At 37.7% G+C, this 18,769-nt stretch overlaps 1 protein-coding gene and 1 long non-coding RNA gene across 4 annotated transcripts; one reads left to right on the top strand and one right to left on the bottom strand.

Annotated features, from left to right (window-relative positions):
* The first annotated feature begins 11,200 nt into the window (after positions 1 to 11,200).
* Positions 11,201 to 12,390, top strand: LOC140180987 (uncharacterized). Its single transcript, XR_011875411.1, has 2 exons — positions 11,201 to 11,305; positions 11,823 to 12,390. It is a non-coding gene; the product is annotated as an uncharacterized lncRNA (long non-coding RNA).
* An 85-nt stretch (positions 12,391 to 12,475) lies between these two features.
* LOC112764268 (cellulose synthase-like protein E1) lies at positions 12,476 to 18,052 on the bottom strand. 3 transcript variants are annotated; one of them, XM_025809825.2, is made up of 8 exons: positions 17,130 to 18,052; positions 15,911 to 16,226; positions 15,212 to 15,352; positions 14,978 to 15,112; positions 14,541 to 14,753; positions 14,211 to 14,438; positions 13,296 to 13,643; positions 12,476 to 13,175 (listed from the first exon to the last, which is right to left on the bottom strand). In XM_025809825.2, exons 1-8 carry the CDS (start codon positions 17,435 to 17,437, stop codon positions 12,609 to 12,611), a joined length of 2,256 nt encoding a protein of 751 aa, XP_025665610.1. In that variant the 5' UTR covers positions 17,438 to 18,052; the 3' UTR covers positions 12,476 to 12,608. The 3 variants fall into 3 exon arrangements, with proteins under 3 accessions (XP_025665610.1, XP_072079173.1, XP_025665611.1); XM_072223072.1 differs by having other exon boundaries at positions 15,911 to 16,179; positions 17,130 to 17,666; XM_025809826.2 differs by having other exon boundaries at positions 15,911 to 16,176; positions 17,130 to 17,628.
* Between the last annotated feature and the right edge of the window lie 717 nt (positions 18,053 to 18,769).

The raw sequence follows: 18,769 nt of genomic DNA, 5'->3' as shown, positions 1-18,769 counted from the left end.
CAACCTTCAATCTTAGGTACCCCAATAGATTGAATAATCTTCAATTTTAAGTACACAACACACTCACACACTCTTTACATATTTATCACATTTTTCTTCTCAAATACATTTTTTTTAGAGTTTAAACTCTAGACCTTAATGATGAGGAGAGGTGAAATGCCACCTGAGGTAAGACTCTTCGGCATTTACGAAAAATTTAGAATGCGTGTTTGGAATAATGGTTAAGGTTTTGGCTTGTGATGGCTTTTTGCACTATGATTACAGAGCCCTAAAGACAAAAAAGAGTACCATTTTTTCTTTCTTTATTTTTTTTGAGTAATTATTTCAATCAGTCCCTAAAAATTTTAAAAGGTGATATTTTAATTTTTGAAAAAAATTAATACACATATCAATTCCTAAAATTTTATTCCACCAGATAAATAAGTTTTCAGTTTATTTTTCGGCAAAGTAATTATCCAAATCAGTCTCCAAAGATTAAAAGCGAACATTTTAATCTAAAAAAAAATTAATATATAAATCAATCCGCAGCGTTTTTCTCTGCCAACATAACAGTCCCCGTCTATTTTACTTTTATCATATGTCGACTTTTATTATTATTAACTTAGATTTGTGCATGCGGACGATGACATTAGTATATTAATACACTCTTTTCGTTAGAAATAAGTAAGGTAAATAATGATGCTTTGAAATACAAATTAAAATATTTTCTTTTAATACAAACATGTTTCTTAAAATAACATCTTTTGATTATATTAAATACAAAAAATCAAATAATTTTAATCTTGAATTTCTTACAGAATTATCTCTATAATTTTATTATTATTATTATTATTATTATTATTATTATTATTATTATTGTTCATACCCTGTCCCAATAATAAAGGTCCAGGATCCAAGCAAAAAGGCCTAACCCAAAGGGTTGGCCCTCACCCAGTACCAGCCTTCATCCCCAGAAGTCGGTACTGAACACGACCTGCTCCAAAGAAGTCGGATACGAGGGTTAGCTGGCAGATAATACTCATTCGAATGAGTAACTGCCCCTAGAAACTCTCTAACCACTTCATAGAGCCATATCTTAACCTCCCTAAGATATGGGAACGGTTATCCACCTAAAAAGGTGGCACTACTTCAGCGGTGGTTATTGGTTCACTACTATAAATACCCTGACATCCCTCAGGTATCACTAAGTCCAATACATTCTAAACTTGCTCACACTCTTGCTAACTTAGGCATCGGAGTGTCTTTGCAGGTACCACCCCCCATTCTTTCACACGTACAAGTCGGACGGAGGAACACCGAGTTTCAGGTTCACTCGATAGTCACCTCCCTCACACGTTTGGGCCAACCAACGCCATCCGGCCCACTAATCTCTGGTTACCCACCGTAACATTGGCGCCGTTGCCGGGGACCCGTGAGATCAACCAGTGATGGCGGAAAGATCCCCTGAAGAGGGTCATGTGGAGACAGATTCCGAACAAGAGAATTTGAACACTGGAAACAATGAGGCAGATCAGACCCTCCACCAGGAAGTCAATGACCAACATAGGGAAGGCACCTCCGGAATCAAAAATCCGAAGGTGAACTCCTCGGAGGGGCGCGAATCAGAAAAAGAAGGACCCTCCCACGCTAGTGAACTTATGGGATTAATCCATAGCCGCCTCGAACAGCTAGAACAGGAGCGGGAACGACAAAGGGAAGCTGAAAAGAGCCTAAAAGAGGAGATGGAGCGACGAAAAGAGTTAGAAAGAAAACTCTTAAGGTTAGAATCCTCCCTCAAAGGTCGGAATCCCCACGACGATAGAGAACATTCTCCCTTAGGAGAGAAAGATCCGTTTAGCGAGGACATAATGAGGGCGAAAGTTCCGAGAAACTTTAGAAGCCCCGATACGGACCTCTACGATGGAACCACCGATCCCAAGCATCATCTGAGCAACTTTAAAAGTCGGATGTATCTGACCGACGCTTCTGACGCTACGCGATGCAAAGCTTTTCCGACAACCTTGTCAAAAGCAACGATGAAGTGGTTCGACAGCCTCCCTCCGAGGTCGATTACCAGTTTCGAAGACCTCTCAAGAAAATTCTTGATGAGGTTCTCCATCCAGAAGGACAAAGTAAAGCATGCACCAAGTCTCCTGGGAATAAAACAGGAGGTCGGGGAGCCCTTACGGGCCTATATAGAAAGATTCAACAAAGCATGTTTGGAGATTCAAGACCTGCCCACCGAAGCAGTCATCATGGGGCTAGTCAATGGTCTTAGAGAAGGTCCCTTCTCACAATCCATCTCAAAGAGACACCCCGCCTCTTTAAATGATGTACAGGAAAGAGCTGAAAAGTACATCAATATGGAAGAAAACGCTAGGCTAAGAAACCCGAGTTTGCGACTTGGGCACTCTCCCTCAACGAAAGAGAGGGAGAGGGAAGCGAAGAAGAAGGAAGAACTCGGCCTCGACAGGCCAAGGAAATATCACTCTTATACTCCATTGAAAGTTCCCGTAGTGGACGTATACAGAGAAATTTGCAATACTGAAAGGCTGCCTCCCCCCAGACCCATTAAAAATAAAAAAGGGGGGAGCCGCGGTGATTACTGTGAGTACCACAAGATATATGGGCGCTCTACAAACGACTGTTACGACCTTAAAAATGTGATAGAAAAGCTGGCCAGAGAAGGTCGGCTTGACAGATATCTCATAGAAAGGTCGGACAGTCATGGAAAAAGAAAGCGAGATGATATGGACAAAAGAGACCCACCACCACAAACTCCGGAGAAACATATCCATATGATCTCAGGAGGGTTTGCGGGAGGGGGACTCACGAAATCCTCTCGTAAGAGACACCTCAAGAGAGTTTACCAGGTTGAAGAGGGGTCCTCCGACCTCCCAACCATTTCATTCACAAAGGAAGATGGGCGAGGAATAATCCCTGGGCACGACGACCCAGTGGTAATTACCATGATCCTGGCAAATGCCCATCTACACATAACACTAGTAGACCAAGGAAGCTCGGCAGACATCCTATTCAAGCCCGCCTTCGACAAACTAGGTTTAGATGAGAAAGAGTTAAGAGCCTACCCCGACACCTTGTACGGATTAGGTGACACGCCAATAAAGCCACTAGGATTTTTGCCCCTCCACACCACCTTTGGAAAGGGGGAAAAATCAAAGACTCTGAGTATAGACTTTATAGTCATCGACGTGGGGTCGGCCTATAATGCTTTAATCGGCAGAGCTACCCTTAATCGACTCGGAGCGGTGGTATCGACACCCCACCTTTGCATGAAATTCCCGACCTCAGCAGGGATAGCAACGGTGAGGGGAGATCAGAAGCTAGCAAGAAAATGCTACAATGAAAGCCTAAACCTGAGAGGAAAAGGCAAAGAAGTTCACACAATAGAACTCGGGGGAGCAAGGGTTAAAGAAGAACTGCGACCACAGCCCGGGGGAAAAACTGAGGAGATTCAGGTCGGCGAAGAGGAAGGAAAAAACACTCACATAGGAGCCAACCTAGGGGAAACCCTGAGACAAGGGTTGATTAAGCTCCTAAGAGATAACTCAGATCTCTTCGCCTGGAAGGCCTCCGACATGCCTGGGATAGATCCCGAGCTCATGTCTCACAAGCTCTCGGTCTACTCAGGGTCCCGACCTGTGCAACAAAGAAGACGCAAGCTCGGTCTAGAATGAGCCCTAGTAGTAGAAGAGCAAGTACATGCACTCCTAGAAGCCGGCTTCATCAGAGAAGTCAAATATCCAACATGGCTAGCCAATACAGTGCTAGTCAAAAAACAAAATGGTAAATGGAGAATGTGCGTCGACTACACCGACTTAAATAAGGCATGTCCCAAGGACCCTTATCCACTACCAAGTATTGACACCCTAGTGGACTCTAGCTCGGGGTATCAATACCTATCATTCATGGACGCCTACTCCGGATATAACCAAATCCCGATGTATGAACCAGACCAGGAAAAAACATCATTCATCACGCCCAGAGCCAACTATTGCTACGTGGTCATGCCATTTGGGTTGAAAAATGCAGGGGCCACATATCAGAGGCTGATGAATAAGGTGTTTGCCCCCCACTTAGGGAGCTTAATGGAAGCATATGTCGACGATATGTTAGTAAAAACCAAGGAGAAGGTCGACCTCCTATCCGACCTCTCGCAAGTCTTTGACACCATAAGGTTGCACGAGATGAGACTAAATCCTGCAAAGTGCGCCTTCGCAGTAGAGGCAGGAAAATTTCTAGGATTCATGCTAACACAAAGAGGGATCGAAGCCAATCCCGACAAGTGTAGAGCTATCCTAGAGATGAAAAGCCCGACTTGTTTGAGAGAGGTCCAACAGCTGAACGGCCGACTAGCAGCTCTCTCCAGATTTTTGGCAGGATCAGCATTAAGATCCCTTCCACTGTTCTCCCTACTGAAAAAGGGGCACCAGTTTGAGTGGACTCCCGAATGCGAGGAGGCGTTCCAGGAGTTCAAAAGATTCTTAAGCCAACCTCCTATCTTGACCCGACCTATAGCCGGAAAAGACCTCGTCCTATACCTATCCGTGGCAGACAAGGCCGTCTCAGCAGCCTTGATAAGAGAAGATGAGGTCAGTCAGCACCCTATCTACTTCATCAGTAAAGTTCTACAGGGCCCTGAGCTAAGGTATCACAAATTAGAAAAGTTTGCCTACTCCTTAGTAATAGCCTCACGAAGGCTGCGGCCTTACTTTCAAGCTCACACAATAAGAGTCCGCACAAACCAACCCATGAAGCAAATCCTCCAAAAAACGGATGTTGCAGGAAGAATGGTCCAATGGGCAATAGAGCTCTCCGAGTTCGACTTGAAGTACGAAACTCGGACGGCGATTAAAGCCCAGTGCCTCGCCGACTTCATTGCAGAATATGCAGGGGACCAAGAGGACAAACCGACTACCTGGGAACTCTATGTGGATGGATCCTCCAATAAAACAGGAAGCGGCGCAGGCATAATATTGGTAGATGAAAGGGGAACCCAGATAGAGGTTTCCCTCAAGTTTGAATTCCCAGCTTCAAATAATCAGGCAGAATACGAAGCCTTGATCGCAGGATTGAAGCTGGCAGAAGAGGTCGGTGCTATGAAGGTGATGGTATACAGCGACTCCCAAGTAGTGACCTCCCAAATAAGTGGGGAATATCAGGCAAAGGACCCAAATATGAAAAGGTACTTGGAAAAAGCTTCGGAGCTCCTGGGGCGCTTTGCAGAAACCGAGGTGAAACACATAACTCGGGATCTAAACAGCAGAGCAGACGCCCTATCCAAGCTAGCAAGTACCAAGCCGGGAGGAAATAACAGAAGCCTGATTCAAGAGACTCTCCAGGAACCTTCAGTGGTAAAAACGGAAGACACACTAGAAGTCTTTGAAGTGGTCGGATTAAACCTCGGATGGATGAACCCCTTAGTCGAATACCTAAAATTCGACATCCTCCCTAAGGAGGAAAAAGAAGCCCAGAAAATCCGAAGGGAAGCACAACACTATACCTTGGTGAAAAATGTTCTCTATAGAAGGGGGATATCAACACCATTGTTAAAGTGTGTACCAACCTCAAAAGCCACCGAGGTGTTGGAGGAGGTACATAGTGGAATCTGCGGGAACCACCTCGGAGCCAGGTCATTGGCCAGGAAAGTGATCCGAGCTGGATTCTACTGGCCAACCTTACAGAAAGATGCCACAGAATTTGTGAAAAAGTGCCAGCCATGTCAGATGCATGCAAATTTCCACGTGGCTCCCCCAGAAGAGCTCATTAGTATCACTTCTCCATGGCCCTTTGCAAAATGGGGAATGGATTTATTAGGTCCCTTTCCCCAGGCGCCAGGACAAGTTAAATACCTAATAGTGGGAATAGATTATTTCACAAAGTGGATAGAAGCAGAGCCACTGGCCACCATCACTGCACAAAGAAGTCGGAGGTTCCTCTACAAAAATATAATCACAAGGTATGGGATACCTTATTCCATTACCACGGATAACGGAACCCAGTTCACCGACTCCACCTTTAGAAGCCTAGTAGCCAGTATGAGCATCAAACACCAGTTCACCTCAGTGGAACATCCACAATCCAATGGGCAAGCCGAAGCAGCCAACAAAATCATGCTGGCAGGGCTGAAGAAAAGATTACAAGAGGCGAAAGGAGCTTGGGCTGAAGAGCTCCAACAAGTACTATGGGCTTACAGAACAACCCCCCAATCCGCCACTGGAGAAACACCCTTCCGACTAGTCTATGGCGTAGAAGCCATGATCCCAATAGAGGTCAATGAGCAAAGCCCAAGAGTGATCTTCCACGACGAGATCAGGAATATACAGGGGTACAAAGAAGAGCTCGACTTGCTCCCTGAAGTCCGAGAAGAAGCTCAGATAAGAGAAGCAGCGTTGAAACAAAGGATGACTACAAGGTACAACAAAAAAGTCATTCGAAGGAGTTTCACCCCTGACGACTTAGTCTTAATCAGAAACGACATTGGAGTCAACAAATCGGGGGAGGGAAAACTCGCTGCTAATTGGAAAGGACCATACAAGGTCAAGGAGGTCTTAGGAAAGGGCTATTATAAGGTGACCGACTTAGGCGGCACCGAGTTACCAAGGTCATGGCATGCTTGTAATATGAAAAGGTACTACAGTTAAAAGCAAACTCTACTCCTTGATGTACTCTTTTCCCAGCTTCATGATTTTTTCCCAGAATCAAAGGGTTTTTTCTGGAGAAGGGTTTTTAACGAGGCATCATAGTAGGGGCTAAGGGAAATAAATTATCAAAAGCCCTTAGTAGCAATAAGGTACCTCCTCAACTAATAAAGATCTCTTTTATTTTAAAATATATCTTTTAAATTCCCTTTTTTATTTCTCTTTCTACGAAACGCGCCGATTTAAGCTCGACAAAACGTGAAAATCCCATGAACCGGCCTAGATGGTCGTCAGGATAAAACGACGAGGTACAAGTCGGCGTAAAGAGGCTATAGAAGTCGATCATGATAAACTCGGGAGCAGTCCGACTCATAAGTCAGAAGGCGAAACCAAGTAAAATTAAAATGAATCGCAAAAGTAGCCTAAGTCACGAAAAGCTCAATAAAACGAAATTGAGTACTAGGAATAACAAAAAGAGATAGGAAAAACTAAGAAAAATTGTAAAGCTGCCTTGAAGATCAAGGAGATTCAGAAAAGCAGGCAAGCCCCAAAGAAAAGGTTTTTCTAGAAAAGATCAAAGAATCAAAAGAACCACGAACAGAAAAAGCATGCGCGCATAAGGTAACTCAAAACCCTTATCCAAAAAGGGCATTTATTTAACGCTAAATTAAACCCTTATTAAAAAAGGCATCATAAATTGTTTTGTTTACGGCCCTAAAAGGCCAAAAAATTGTTCAAAACACCAACAAATAAATATAAAGAGTTTAAAAAAAGGGGCCCACAGGCCGGGCCCCAATAACCAAAATCACTTTTTAAGAGGATCACCACCAGCAGAGTCAGGGGGAACGCCAGGAGCAGGAGTCGAAGAGGAAGTCGGAGGAATGGTAGAGGAACTCGGAGCGTCCTTAGAGCGAGGAGGGGACTCTACGATCCTCTGCCCCCGAGTCTTTAAATCAGACTCAGACTCTACTATGGGGACAGGAGGATCCACGATGGCACCATCAATAACAATCTTATCAGGGTCCAAAGGAGAAAGGTCCAAGTCAGGAGCAATAACTCCGACCTGTTCCTTGAAAATCCTCCAAGCCTCATCAGCACCATCCGCAATAGAGTCCTCCAACTCGGTGTAGGCCTTCCGAGCATTCAGCAAGTCGTTCTTTACAGACACAAGATCAGCAAATAAACTGTTATAGCTGGCTTGCGCTGCTTTCCTCAAACCTACCTCCATGTTGCATTGGGCTTGCAACTTCTGCTCCTTCTCCCGGAGGCTGTCCCTCTCCTCCTTCAGTTTGGCGACTTTCCCCTCCAACTCCCTCTCATGCTCCTGATATATGCGAAGCCTACCCTCCAGCTCCTCGACCCTCGAGGTCGTCCCTAAAGAGCTGATAGGAGTCTTCTCAAATATATCCAAGAGTTTGCCACAAACCCCCGCCGTCTTGAGACTCTCCTCAACCACAGTGGTGAGGTAGTGCCGAACAGAAACATCATCCATACTCATACGAGCATGGGGATAGATGTTCTTTCGGACGAACGCAAGAGCGTCCGCCTCACCAGAAGCGCCGGACTCCAAGGTCTTGCGCTTCTTTAGCTCTGGTTCGGGAGTAGGTCGGGCGGAAGGGGGTGGCAGAGAGGAGGCAGAGGAAGAAATCACAATAGGTTGGGAGGAAGTCCCAACATTCCGAGGAGGAGGAGAAGGAGAGACAGCCACCCTAGCACCACCAGATCTGGCGCGAGACTTCGCCTTGGCTTCCTGAACCCTCTGGAAAGACTCTTGAGCATTTTTCTTTGCCATCTCTACAAAAACAAATTGATCAGACAAGTCGGTAAAAGAAGTTGCAAGTCAGAGATAAATGAAAAACGCAAAAAGCTACCTAGTTGTGACTGGACAAAGGTCGGCGACCCCTGGAGAAACTTTTTGGTATCCAAATATGGGGCCCTCCCCCACACTTCTCGGAGGAACCCCACAATGGCCGCCTCCACCTCATCCAGGTCGTCCAGACCATATTTCTCGCAGGGAGAGGCCTCTAGCCAATATAAAGAGAACCGGGGAGAAGAATCATCATCCAGGAAAAAGGGGTGGTGACCCTCTACTGCTTGAACTTTGAAAAAATAGTTTTTGAAATCATGAAAGGATTCGTCAAAAAGGGTAAAAAGCCTCCGACCTTGAATGGCACGGAAGGACACCCATTGTTGCTTATTATTTAACCCACTGAAGGGCTTGGTCATATGGAAGAGATAGAAGAAAATCCTCAGAGAAGTCGGAAACTCTAAGGCCTGGCTGATGAATTGGTAAATTTTCAAAAAACCCCAAGAGTTGGGGTGAAGCTGGGTGGGGGCAACCCGGCAATGACGCAACACAGACATTTCAAACTCTGAAAAGGGGAGAAAAATGCCCAAACGAGTAACCATGCTCTCATACATAAAAAGAAATGAGGGGCCGTCTCGTCGGCCCTCCCGAAACAAACCCGGTCTTCTGGACCCGGAACTATCAACTCGTACTTCGGTTCATCTTCTTCAGAAGTACAAATTCTATAGTGAGTACGCAGGTGGGTGATAAATTCAGTATCAACCGAGGGCTCCTCCCCTAGGACCGTAACATCAACCCACTGGGAGAGAGCGTCTACGGAAGCCATTTCTTTTCTTAAAAAAGGGTGACAAGAAACCTACAAAAGAAAAGGAAAATCAACACACGATCTCTAAGGGAAGGGGCACGGAACTAAAGCCTACAAACCAAATCTACCTACAAGATAAAGACACGCAAATAGAACGCATGTTACAGAAGGGGAAAGGCTAACCTTTAAGTCTGAAATCAAGACTGGAGGAAATAAAAGCCTTTGAAACGCAAGAACGCAGCACGAACAAATGTAAGGGAAATTTGAAAGATTGCAGAAACGAAACAACGAAAGAGATGGAAAGTATTTATAAAGACGTTAGGGGCATAATGGTAAAATTGGGGCAATCATTAATGAAGATGCACCGTTACCAAGGCCATTAAATCCCTACGCACACCCCTAATGGACACGACGCTTGATTAGACGTAACTGTCAGAACCAAAAGGTCACGAAAAACCACGTCGGTTCTTAAACCATCACGTCGGTCCTCTTGCAAATCGGCTACGACCCCGAGTTGAATACTCGAACCCAAATCCTAAAAAGAAATTGGGCTCGAGTAGGGGCACTGTTCATACCCTGGCCCAATAATAAAGGTCCAGGATCCAAGCAAAAAGGCCCAACCCAAAGGGTTGGCCCTCACCCAGTACCAGCCTTCATCCCCAGAAGTCGGTACTGAACACGACCTGCTCCAAAGAAGTCGGATACGAGGGTTAGCTGGCAGATAACACTCATTCGAATGAGTAACTGCCCCTAGAAACTCTCTAACCACTTCATAGAGCCATATCTTAACCTCCCTAAGATATGGGAACGGTTATCCACCTAAAAAGGTGGCACTACTTCAGCGGTGGTTATTGGTTCACCACTATAAATACCCTGACATCCCTCAGGTATCACTAAGTCCAATACATTCTAAACTTGCTCACACTCTTGCTAACTTAGGCATCGGAGTGTCTTTGCAGGTACCACCCCCCATTCTTTCACACGTACAAGTCGGACGGAGGAACACCGAGTTTCAGGTTCACTCGATAGTCACCTCCCTCACACGTTTGGGCCAACCAACGCCATCCGGCCCACTAATCTCTGGTTACCCACCGTAACAATTATTATTATTATTATTATTATTAATGAGTGACTATATATATATATATATATATATTATTAATTTTGTCCAATAATACAAAAAATTATGGTACAGTATTATTGTGCAATTAATAGTAATATTAATTTTATTTTACTTTTTTTACGAAAAACTATTATGTCTAATGGAAAAAATATTGGTAATTGATTTTTGTATTAATTTTTTTTGAAAATTTAAATATCCGCTATTAAAATTCTTGAAAACTGATCTGAATAATTACTATACTAAAAAATAAACTGAAAATTGATTTATTTACCGAAATAAAACTTTAAAAATTAATTTGTGCATTATTTTAAAAAAATTATCTATTTTTAAAATTCTTAGGCTAATTTGGTAATGACCATTTTTTTTAATGATGAAATGATGGATAAGTTTAGCTAAACATTGATATTTTTTTTTTAATGTTGGTGTTGTTTCTATTCTAATACTCTCTCATTTTCAAATAATTGCTTAGTTATGAAAATATTTTTTTACAAATAATAATATAATTTAAAATTATAAAAATATTATATATTTTTTTAATTTCTATTCTTATTCGATAATATATAATTAGAAAAATGAAGAAGAAAAAAGATATTAGTAAAATACTAAACAACAATAATTTAAGATTTTTATAAATATATTTTAATTTTTATCAATTCAATATTTTTAACCTATGCAAATATTTTTTTAAAAAAATAAAGAGATTGAGTTATTGAGCGGGAAATTGTGAATAAACACATACCAATAAAGACACAAAAAAAAAAAAAAACATACTAATAATAACAAAACTCTGGCTGCAAAATAAAATATATATTAAGAACTCCAATAAGCTAAAACAAAATTGGAAATATCTTAATCGGTTCTGTTTGCTCTGTTCGATTCCTCGACGATGATTGCGTTTAGCTATTTCTGCTACGATTTCCGTGATTTTGGTTCGATAATCGCTATATTTTTATGATTTATTTGTAATTTCGATGATTGATTTTGGTAATATGATCCGCGTTTAGATTTTTCGAATTTTAGGTTAAACTCTGATGAAACAACAACGGACTTTGGAAATATCTCAGATCTAAGATCTAAAGAGAAGATAAGGTTAACAATACACTGAACTGAACACTATTGATGACTGAACATCTTTTACTGCGGAGTTAGATTATGTAGTTTATTGCAGAGAGCATCCCTAATCTGGACCTAGGATTGGGGGAAAGAGAAGAGAGAAAATATACCTCACAGAGAGGGAAGGGTTCAACTTATTAACAATTAGTATAGAAACGGGTTAGATGTGTTAGTTAATTGCTTTTAGATTAGTTTCTCTAATCCCCATATAGTTCAAGTTTATGATTAAATTATCAGGTTTAGTTTTGAATTTTGTATTGAAAAATGTGAATTTGTTAATTTTGAAGTTTACCAGGTTTGAATGTTGGTTGACTAAGTTGACTTAATATACAGCAGGAAAAGGGTCAGCCACTACCTTAAGTTTGGTGAATGGGATGTTAATGATCCAGCTTCAGCTGTTAGATCCCGGCAAAACTGCGAGTGTAAGATGTTCTAAACCTGTGCATGTCTTTAATGTTTCCTATTGTTTAGGATATTTGAGTGGCTGTCTGTGTGTGTATTGTATATAATGCATGTGTATGTATTTCAAAGGGATTTAGGAACATTATTACTTAACAAGCTCTGCTCTATGTTGCATGTGTATGCATTTCAACGGATTTAGGAACAATGTTAGTTAACAAGCTCAGCTCTATGTTGGATTAACTTGTCTTGAGTACAAGTGTATTGTAGCTAGATAACTTGGCACCTTGATGTATATGAGGTAATAAGGTAATGAAGTAATGAACCTTATCATTCTTGTCTGTGTAGTTTGTTGTTCTAGCTCAGGGATCATTTGTAGAACTAACTCAGGAAGGTGTTTCTATTTCTTTGTCCAAGTTTAGATAGTCAAATGGCAATGTAATCATTGAATAGATGCATGGTACTTGAATTAATCGTAAGGTATAGCGTGTTAACCTTCTCATGAATGAATTGATTTTCAGAAGAAATGGTTTTGCTGACAGAATCCTCCTGCAGAATCATAGTAGTGGTTGCTCCTGTCTAAAAGCTTGAACAGAAGAACATGTTTATATCCAACATCTTTCTAAAGTAAACATTATACAATTCCTTCAAATGACAATAAGAATCCCTTCATTATGAAATTATATTTTTTCTCTTCCAAATAAAAGACAAATGCAGACATTACAACAATTTATCTTTCAACATGCTGAAGAGGATGCATATACTTAGAGCCAATACTGTTGATTTAATGGCAATAGAGCTTGGCAATCTGCCCTTATCCTTCCTTAAGAAAAGTCCTTGGTATATAGGAATATTGATAAGTACCAAGAACCCACACAACAGAATTTGCAATGACATTTTCTTATAAGTTTCAAACCAGTCTTCACTAAGGGCTAACTCCTTCAAGATGCCAAGTAAACAGAACAAATTGAGCAATGCAAGTGTTGCCAATACAGTGAACAATGGAGAAGCTGCTCCAAACTCCATAACTTGTTTCTCGTATCGTTCGGAAACATCTTCCTCCATGATCTTAGCTGTGACTGTAAAGGGAGAATCTGGAAGGCCAAATAACTTGGAGATGTTGTCTATGAGAGCAAATAGGTAAGAGCTTGTTCCCTTGTACAGCACCATCCTTAAGTCATTCCACCAACCTTGGATTGTGCCTCCAAATAACACAAACTCCAACAAACTGCGAGCACTTTCACCCACTATTACATATGCAAAAGGTATGAACCATATGCTAGACATCTGATCAGCACAAGAAATGTATTCAGTGTATAAGACAATGAGTACATAAAACATTTTTTATTATGAAGTTATACAACAAAAACGCAAGTTTTGCAAGATGCTTCTAAATAATCACATTACCTTTGGAAACAAGGGAATGCCTCTAAGGAGATAGAGTGAAGGGATGATGGAGTAACATAGCTTTGATAAGGAGGTGAGTGCCCAACAATTGTAGTAAGAATATCCCATTTGTAGGGCTAAGTTGATCCTTCCATGGCCATAGAATGCTGGACAATGCTTAGAAAGAAGAATTTGAAGTTCTCCTTCAGCCCATCTCTTGTGCTGAACAAGTGCTTGAAGCAAGGTGGTTGGAGCAACACCATAGAAAGCCTTCCTTGGTGGGCTATAGTACACTGATTTCCATCCTTGTAAATGTATACACAATCCTGTCATCACATCCTCCACTAGACACCCATATATCACACCCATCTACATTTAGATTGAACCATTATTCACTAATTTTTAGTCTGCATATTAAGAAATCTTTAAAGTTTAAATATCTTATTGAATCTTATTAAGAAATTTTCACTTTCTTAAGATTCAATTACTTTTTCAAACAATCATGTTACATGCACATAAAAAATCAGCTACCAATCAGTTACCACATATAGAAATATGTATTTAGCATCTCATAATTCTTTTTACTATACTTCTGTAATCAAATTTAATTATTCGTCTATTGCAGGTTTGAATCTACTATAACATGATTGATAATTCTAATGGCTGATTATTTAGTTGAAAGATGTGAAACATTTATTTATACATAAATTTATGAAGACTAATTCAGTGATTAATTTTTAGTATACACGTAGCATTTTTGTTTTTCGAATCATTCGATATTTTACCAACTTTTATAAGATCGCAAATAAATATATCCTGGTAAACTTCTGCTCCTATATGAAATTTTCATTTTATAAATAGGGATTTTTTTTTTGGTGACTATTTTATAAATAGGGATTTTGTTCAATTAAGAGAGGATATGGAAATATAAGGCACCTCTTTTCCCCAAAGTGTGTTTTCTTCATAGGTGCAACTTGCTAGAGCCTTTGATTTTACTTCTAATTCATTCAAGTTTACTCCTATGCAATTGTCTCTCTCACTCTTTAATAAGTCATTCTTGTATCTATCACTGAACTTCATCCCACATAGAGCATCTCTTCTATGAAAACAGCATGTTCCGATGTACAAAGGGCCATCATAACCATCCGCACCATGCATCTCCACCTTCATATAATAATAATAGAAATAATAATCAATACAAGAAAAAAAATGAATCATTTGAATATCTTTCAATTTATTTTTATTGGTGAAGATGGAGTGACTCACATCAATTAATGTTAATAGAGTGCTGCTGTATATGTCATGCTTGAGAATGTTGTCAAATTTTTGAGGGAACTGCACAAAAGCAATTTCATGGCCTTTCTCTTCATCCATCAAAAAACAAAGAGCATCCCTTACTGATTCTGAACTGTTTGAGTACATATCACAATCTACATTTAGAATGATCTTTGCATTGCTAATCACTGATGACACCCTTAGCTACAATTAATTAATTAGTTGCAACATAAGAAGAATTAATATAATGTAGCATATATATAGTTATGGATTAATAAAATTAGCACTTAATTTTTATGCAGACAGATAACTAATCGCATATTACAATATCAATAAAAATAACTAATTTTTTAAATTATTACTTAAAATATTATCTAAACGCATGAATTTTATTAGATGACTGTGAAATTATGATAAAACATGTATACCAAGGAGTTCATGGCTCCAGCTTTGAAATTGTGATGATATTGGGGTCTCTTCTCACGAGCCAAATACACAAGAGTTGGCAAATAATTCCCATCTTCATCTTTAGAATTATGAGGCTCTTTTTTATGCAGTATTATCTGTTATCATAACAATATCAAATTAATTAATTAATATAAATGATTACCTAATTAATTGATAGAAAAAGTTGTATAATAAATAATGTTACTATATTATACTTGAAGAATTGTGTCATGGTCACGTCGAGAAGAATATGAATCCCACTGGGAAAATCCTTTATGCTTCGAGCGTTCTTCACTCGCTATTCTTCCCAACTTAGTTGCATCTTCAATTCTCTTTTTCATCTCATCGTATAATTTCTATACCATTAAATATGAACACAAAATTGCATTGTCAGAAGTAAGTACAACGTGACATTATAATAAAATTTAATTTTTCCTATAGCTTTAAGGACAAATTATATATTAAAGCGTTTTTATATTTTGGTCTTAATATATAAGAGTAAAGTGATAATTAGATTTTTAAAAATTTTGACTTTAAATTAATTAGTCTTAGAAAAAAAATACCAATTTAATCTGCCGATAATAAACGATGAACATATGATATCTTTCTATCTATTTATCAATTTAATGGTAATATTTATATATATTGTTAATTATTTTTGATGTGTCTACCTATAAAAAATAGTCATGGAAATTTAAAAGATAATAAATATTTTACTGTCTAAATTTATATCATTTTCATATTCATGTAACAGCAACAAGACATGTACTACTATAATTCTATAAATAATGAAATATATAGATACTCCATTTCGTTTTAAACTATTCATAGACAGAAAGACATCTATATCTACTGTTTACTATCATGGAAGATCTAGCTATTTTTTTTTTTAAATTAAAGTTACATGATTATACCTTAATGTTTGCGAATTCTTTAGCATGATTATGGTGAAGAAGGATATTATTAAAATAAGCAGCTGGAGAGGTAGGTTGAACATTGAATTTCTTGCAGAAAGGTAACCAATGCTTGGCAAAGAGAGAAGCCTCCAAAAGAGCATAGAAAGTGAGATCAGAAGCAGCATCATCAGAGAGATAAACACTCAGCTTCTCAGAAGGATAGTCATAAGCCATAAGAGACAAGACTGTGTTGATCACCATTATTGGTGGCTCAATATCTGGATCTGCTGTGCACACAAATATGTCCACTTTTGGTAACTTGCTTTCTTCATATCTGTTATTTAATTTACACCATTAATTATAATTATTATACTATCTACTCCTATATATTTTTATTGATTGTCTTATTATCACTACAAATGTATTAAATTAATTTTTTTTTCCAAGAATCCACAATTTTTAGGTGAGTATGAGAAGATTATGTCATTTGAGTTATAGCTCGTTGACAAATGTATTTACTTAATTATTCACTACTATATATGTTAAATATATCTTACTAATACATATATAAATATTTTATTATTAATTAATAACAACAATATCTTTTGGTTCAATTTTTATTATACTTTGATATATATATTGATAGATCTTTTATGTGGGTGGTTTTTGTCGTTCTTCTCTCTTTTATCAATAGTAAAATGTAGTTATACAACAAAAATTCTCTATGTATAAACTAAAATTCCGTTACTAAAAAATTTATTATATATTTATTTAGATTTATATATATTGATTCACATGTTATTAAAATAATCAAACTTAATTTATTATAATAAAATAATTAAATCTACAATAAACGAATAATTAAATTAAATTTGTTTATAATAATATATTTTTTAATTATGAAATATTAAATATTTATTTCTATACAAGTATACATAATATATAATTAATAATTAATTTTTAGTATTCAGATAAATACTATTGATATATATACAAGTGATACATTCAAGTAATAATAAAAGAGGAGTCATGTTGAACTTTTACCATTTGCAAGGCCATAATGTTAAAGAGGTTAGAAGGACTAATAATGTAAACAGTAATAATACTAAAGAGAAAAAAAATAATCTATTTAAATAATTTAAATTATCTTATTTAATATTTATTTATTATAAAATATATTAAATAAAACTAAAAATAATAAATTTTGATAATTTTTTACTAACATTTAAAATGATACCTTTGAGAAAGTCTGTTCTTGAAGGTTTTCCTAAACACTAAGTTCCACCGGAAGGCTTGAGCCAAGACCCAGTAGAGGCCGAACCACAGCTCCGCCGCAAGCAACCCGAGCCAAGTCCATGTCCCATAGTAGTAATCTTCGCCGCCGCCGTGGTCTTCTCCTCCGGTGGGTATGTGGGTCAACCGGTAAGCATAGACAAAGCAGATGGCAACAAACAAAGACAGTGAAAAGAGCCTATGTAGGAAGCTCCCTCTTGATTTGGTTGTCTCAAACAATGATTCTTCATCATCACTCCTCTTTACAACCATATCTTTCTAATGAGTTTAATTCTATGTATTTCGAAATATATATAACAATTATTAATAATAACAATAATACAAGTTTTCTTTTCTCAAAATAAAACTTGTTATTATTGCAAAACTAATAATAAGCTAGTTAACATATATATATAGAGTGATGAAAGAATGTAAAGTGTAATCATATATAACTTGTATTATTAGAGGAAGAAATACAGCATATATATATATATAGTGATACAAGAACAGGCAACAAAGGCTTGCATTGATAAATAGCTAACTTCTTTCATTGATAGTTACCTTCATAGAAAAACATAAAGACACTTTAAAAAAAAAAGAATAAAGTTTTTTTTTTTAATTTCGGATGATGAGAATAAAGACAACAATGATGTGTTTAAAGGAAATGTAAAATTAAAAAAAAAAATAAAGGAAAGGACATAATGAAATTTATCTAAAAATATTAAAGATAACATTGAAATAAATTAAATATTAAAAATATATTTAAAACTTGTTAAGAATATTGAAAATAAAAATATACTTTATCTAATAAATAAAGTAGAGAGTAGGAAACATGTTAAATATCTTTATTTTGAAACAAAATTGAGTGTTTCTGAAGCAATATTGGTTGAGAATCTCTTGGTGGAATGATATTATTCTGGCCAAGCCGTCAAGGTATATTTCAATATTTTTAGTATACTTATTTTTTTTTTTAAATGTTATCTATTGACAGTTAATTAACTAGTTTTCATTGGTATATCTTACTAGTCATGTAATTAGGAAAAGTTTAGAATGCGTGTTTGGAATAATGATTAAGGTTGTGGCTTGTGATTGCTTTTTGCACTATGATTACAGAGGCCTAGAGACAAAAAAGGGTACCATTTTTTCTCTGTCTTTTCATTTTCTGAATGAGGCAATGCATGATGGATAAGTTTAGCTGAACATTGATATCTTTTATACATTCAATTTGGATCACATGTAGCATTGCCTTATCAACATTATTAACCCTCTCTTTTTTATAAAGAGCGGTGATATGCGCCAGCAGCTTTTATGATCTGTAACTATTAAGTAGCTATTAATAATATTTTTAATGGTGTTAGATTTTATCTAATGGTGTGGAATTATTCATTTTTGTTTGGCTAATTACATACTGATCAAAATTTAATAAAATTATTGTCTCCTAAACTTTTTCTTTTATAAATGTTTTCTCGATTTTTTTTTTATATTATGATACTAATATTCACTTAATTTATTACTATTAGATCAGAGATGTTGGAGTTGTTTCTATTCTAATACTCTCTCATTTTCAAATAATTGTTTAGTTATGAAATTATTTTTTTTACAAAT

The sequence above is a fragment of the Arachis hypogaea genome, chromosome 17 (genome assembly GCF_003086295.3).
Source record: "Arachis hypogaea cultivar Tifrunner chromosome 17, arahy.Tifrunner.gnm2.J5K5, whole genome shotgun sequence".
NCBI classification, from domain to species: Eukaryota; Viridiplantae; Streptophyta; class Magnoliopsida; order Fabales; family Fabaceae; genus Arachis; species Arachis hypogaea.
This window is presented reverse-complemented; position numbering and strand designations above follow the sequence as displayed.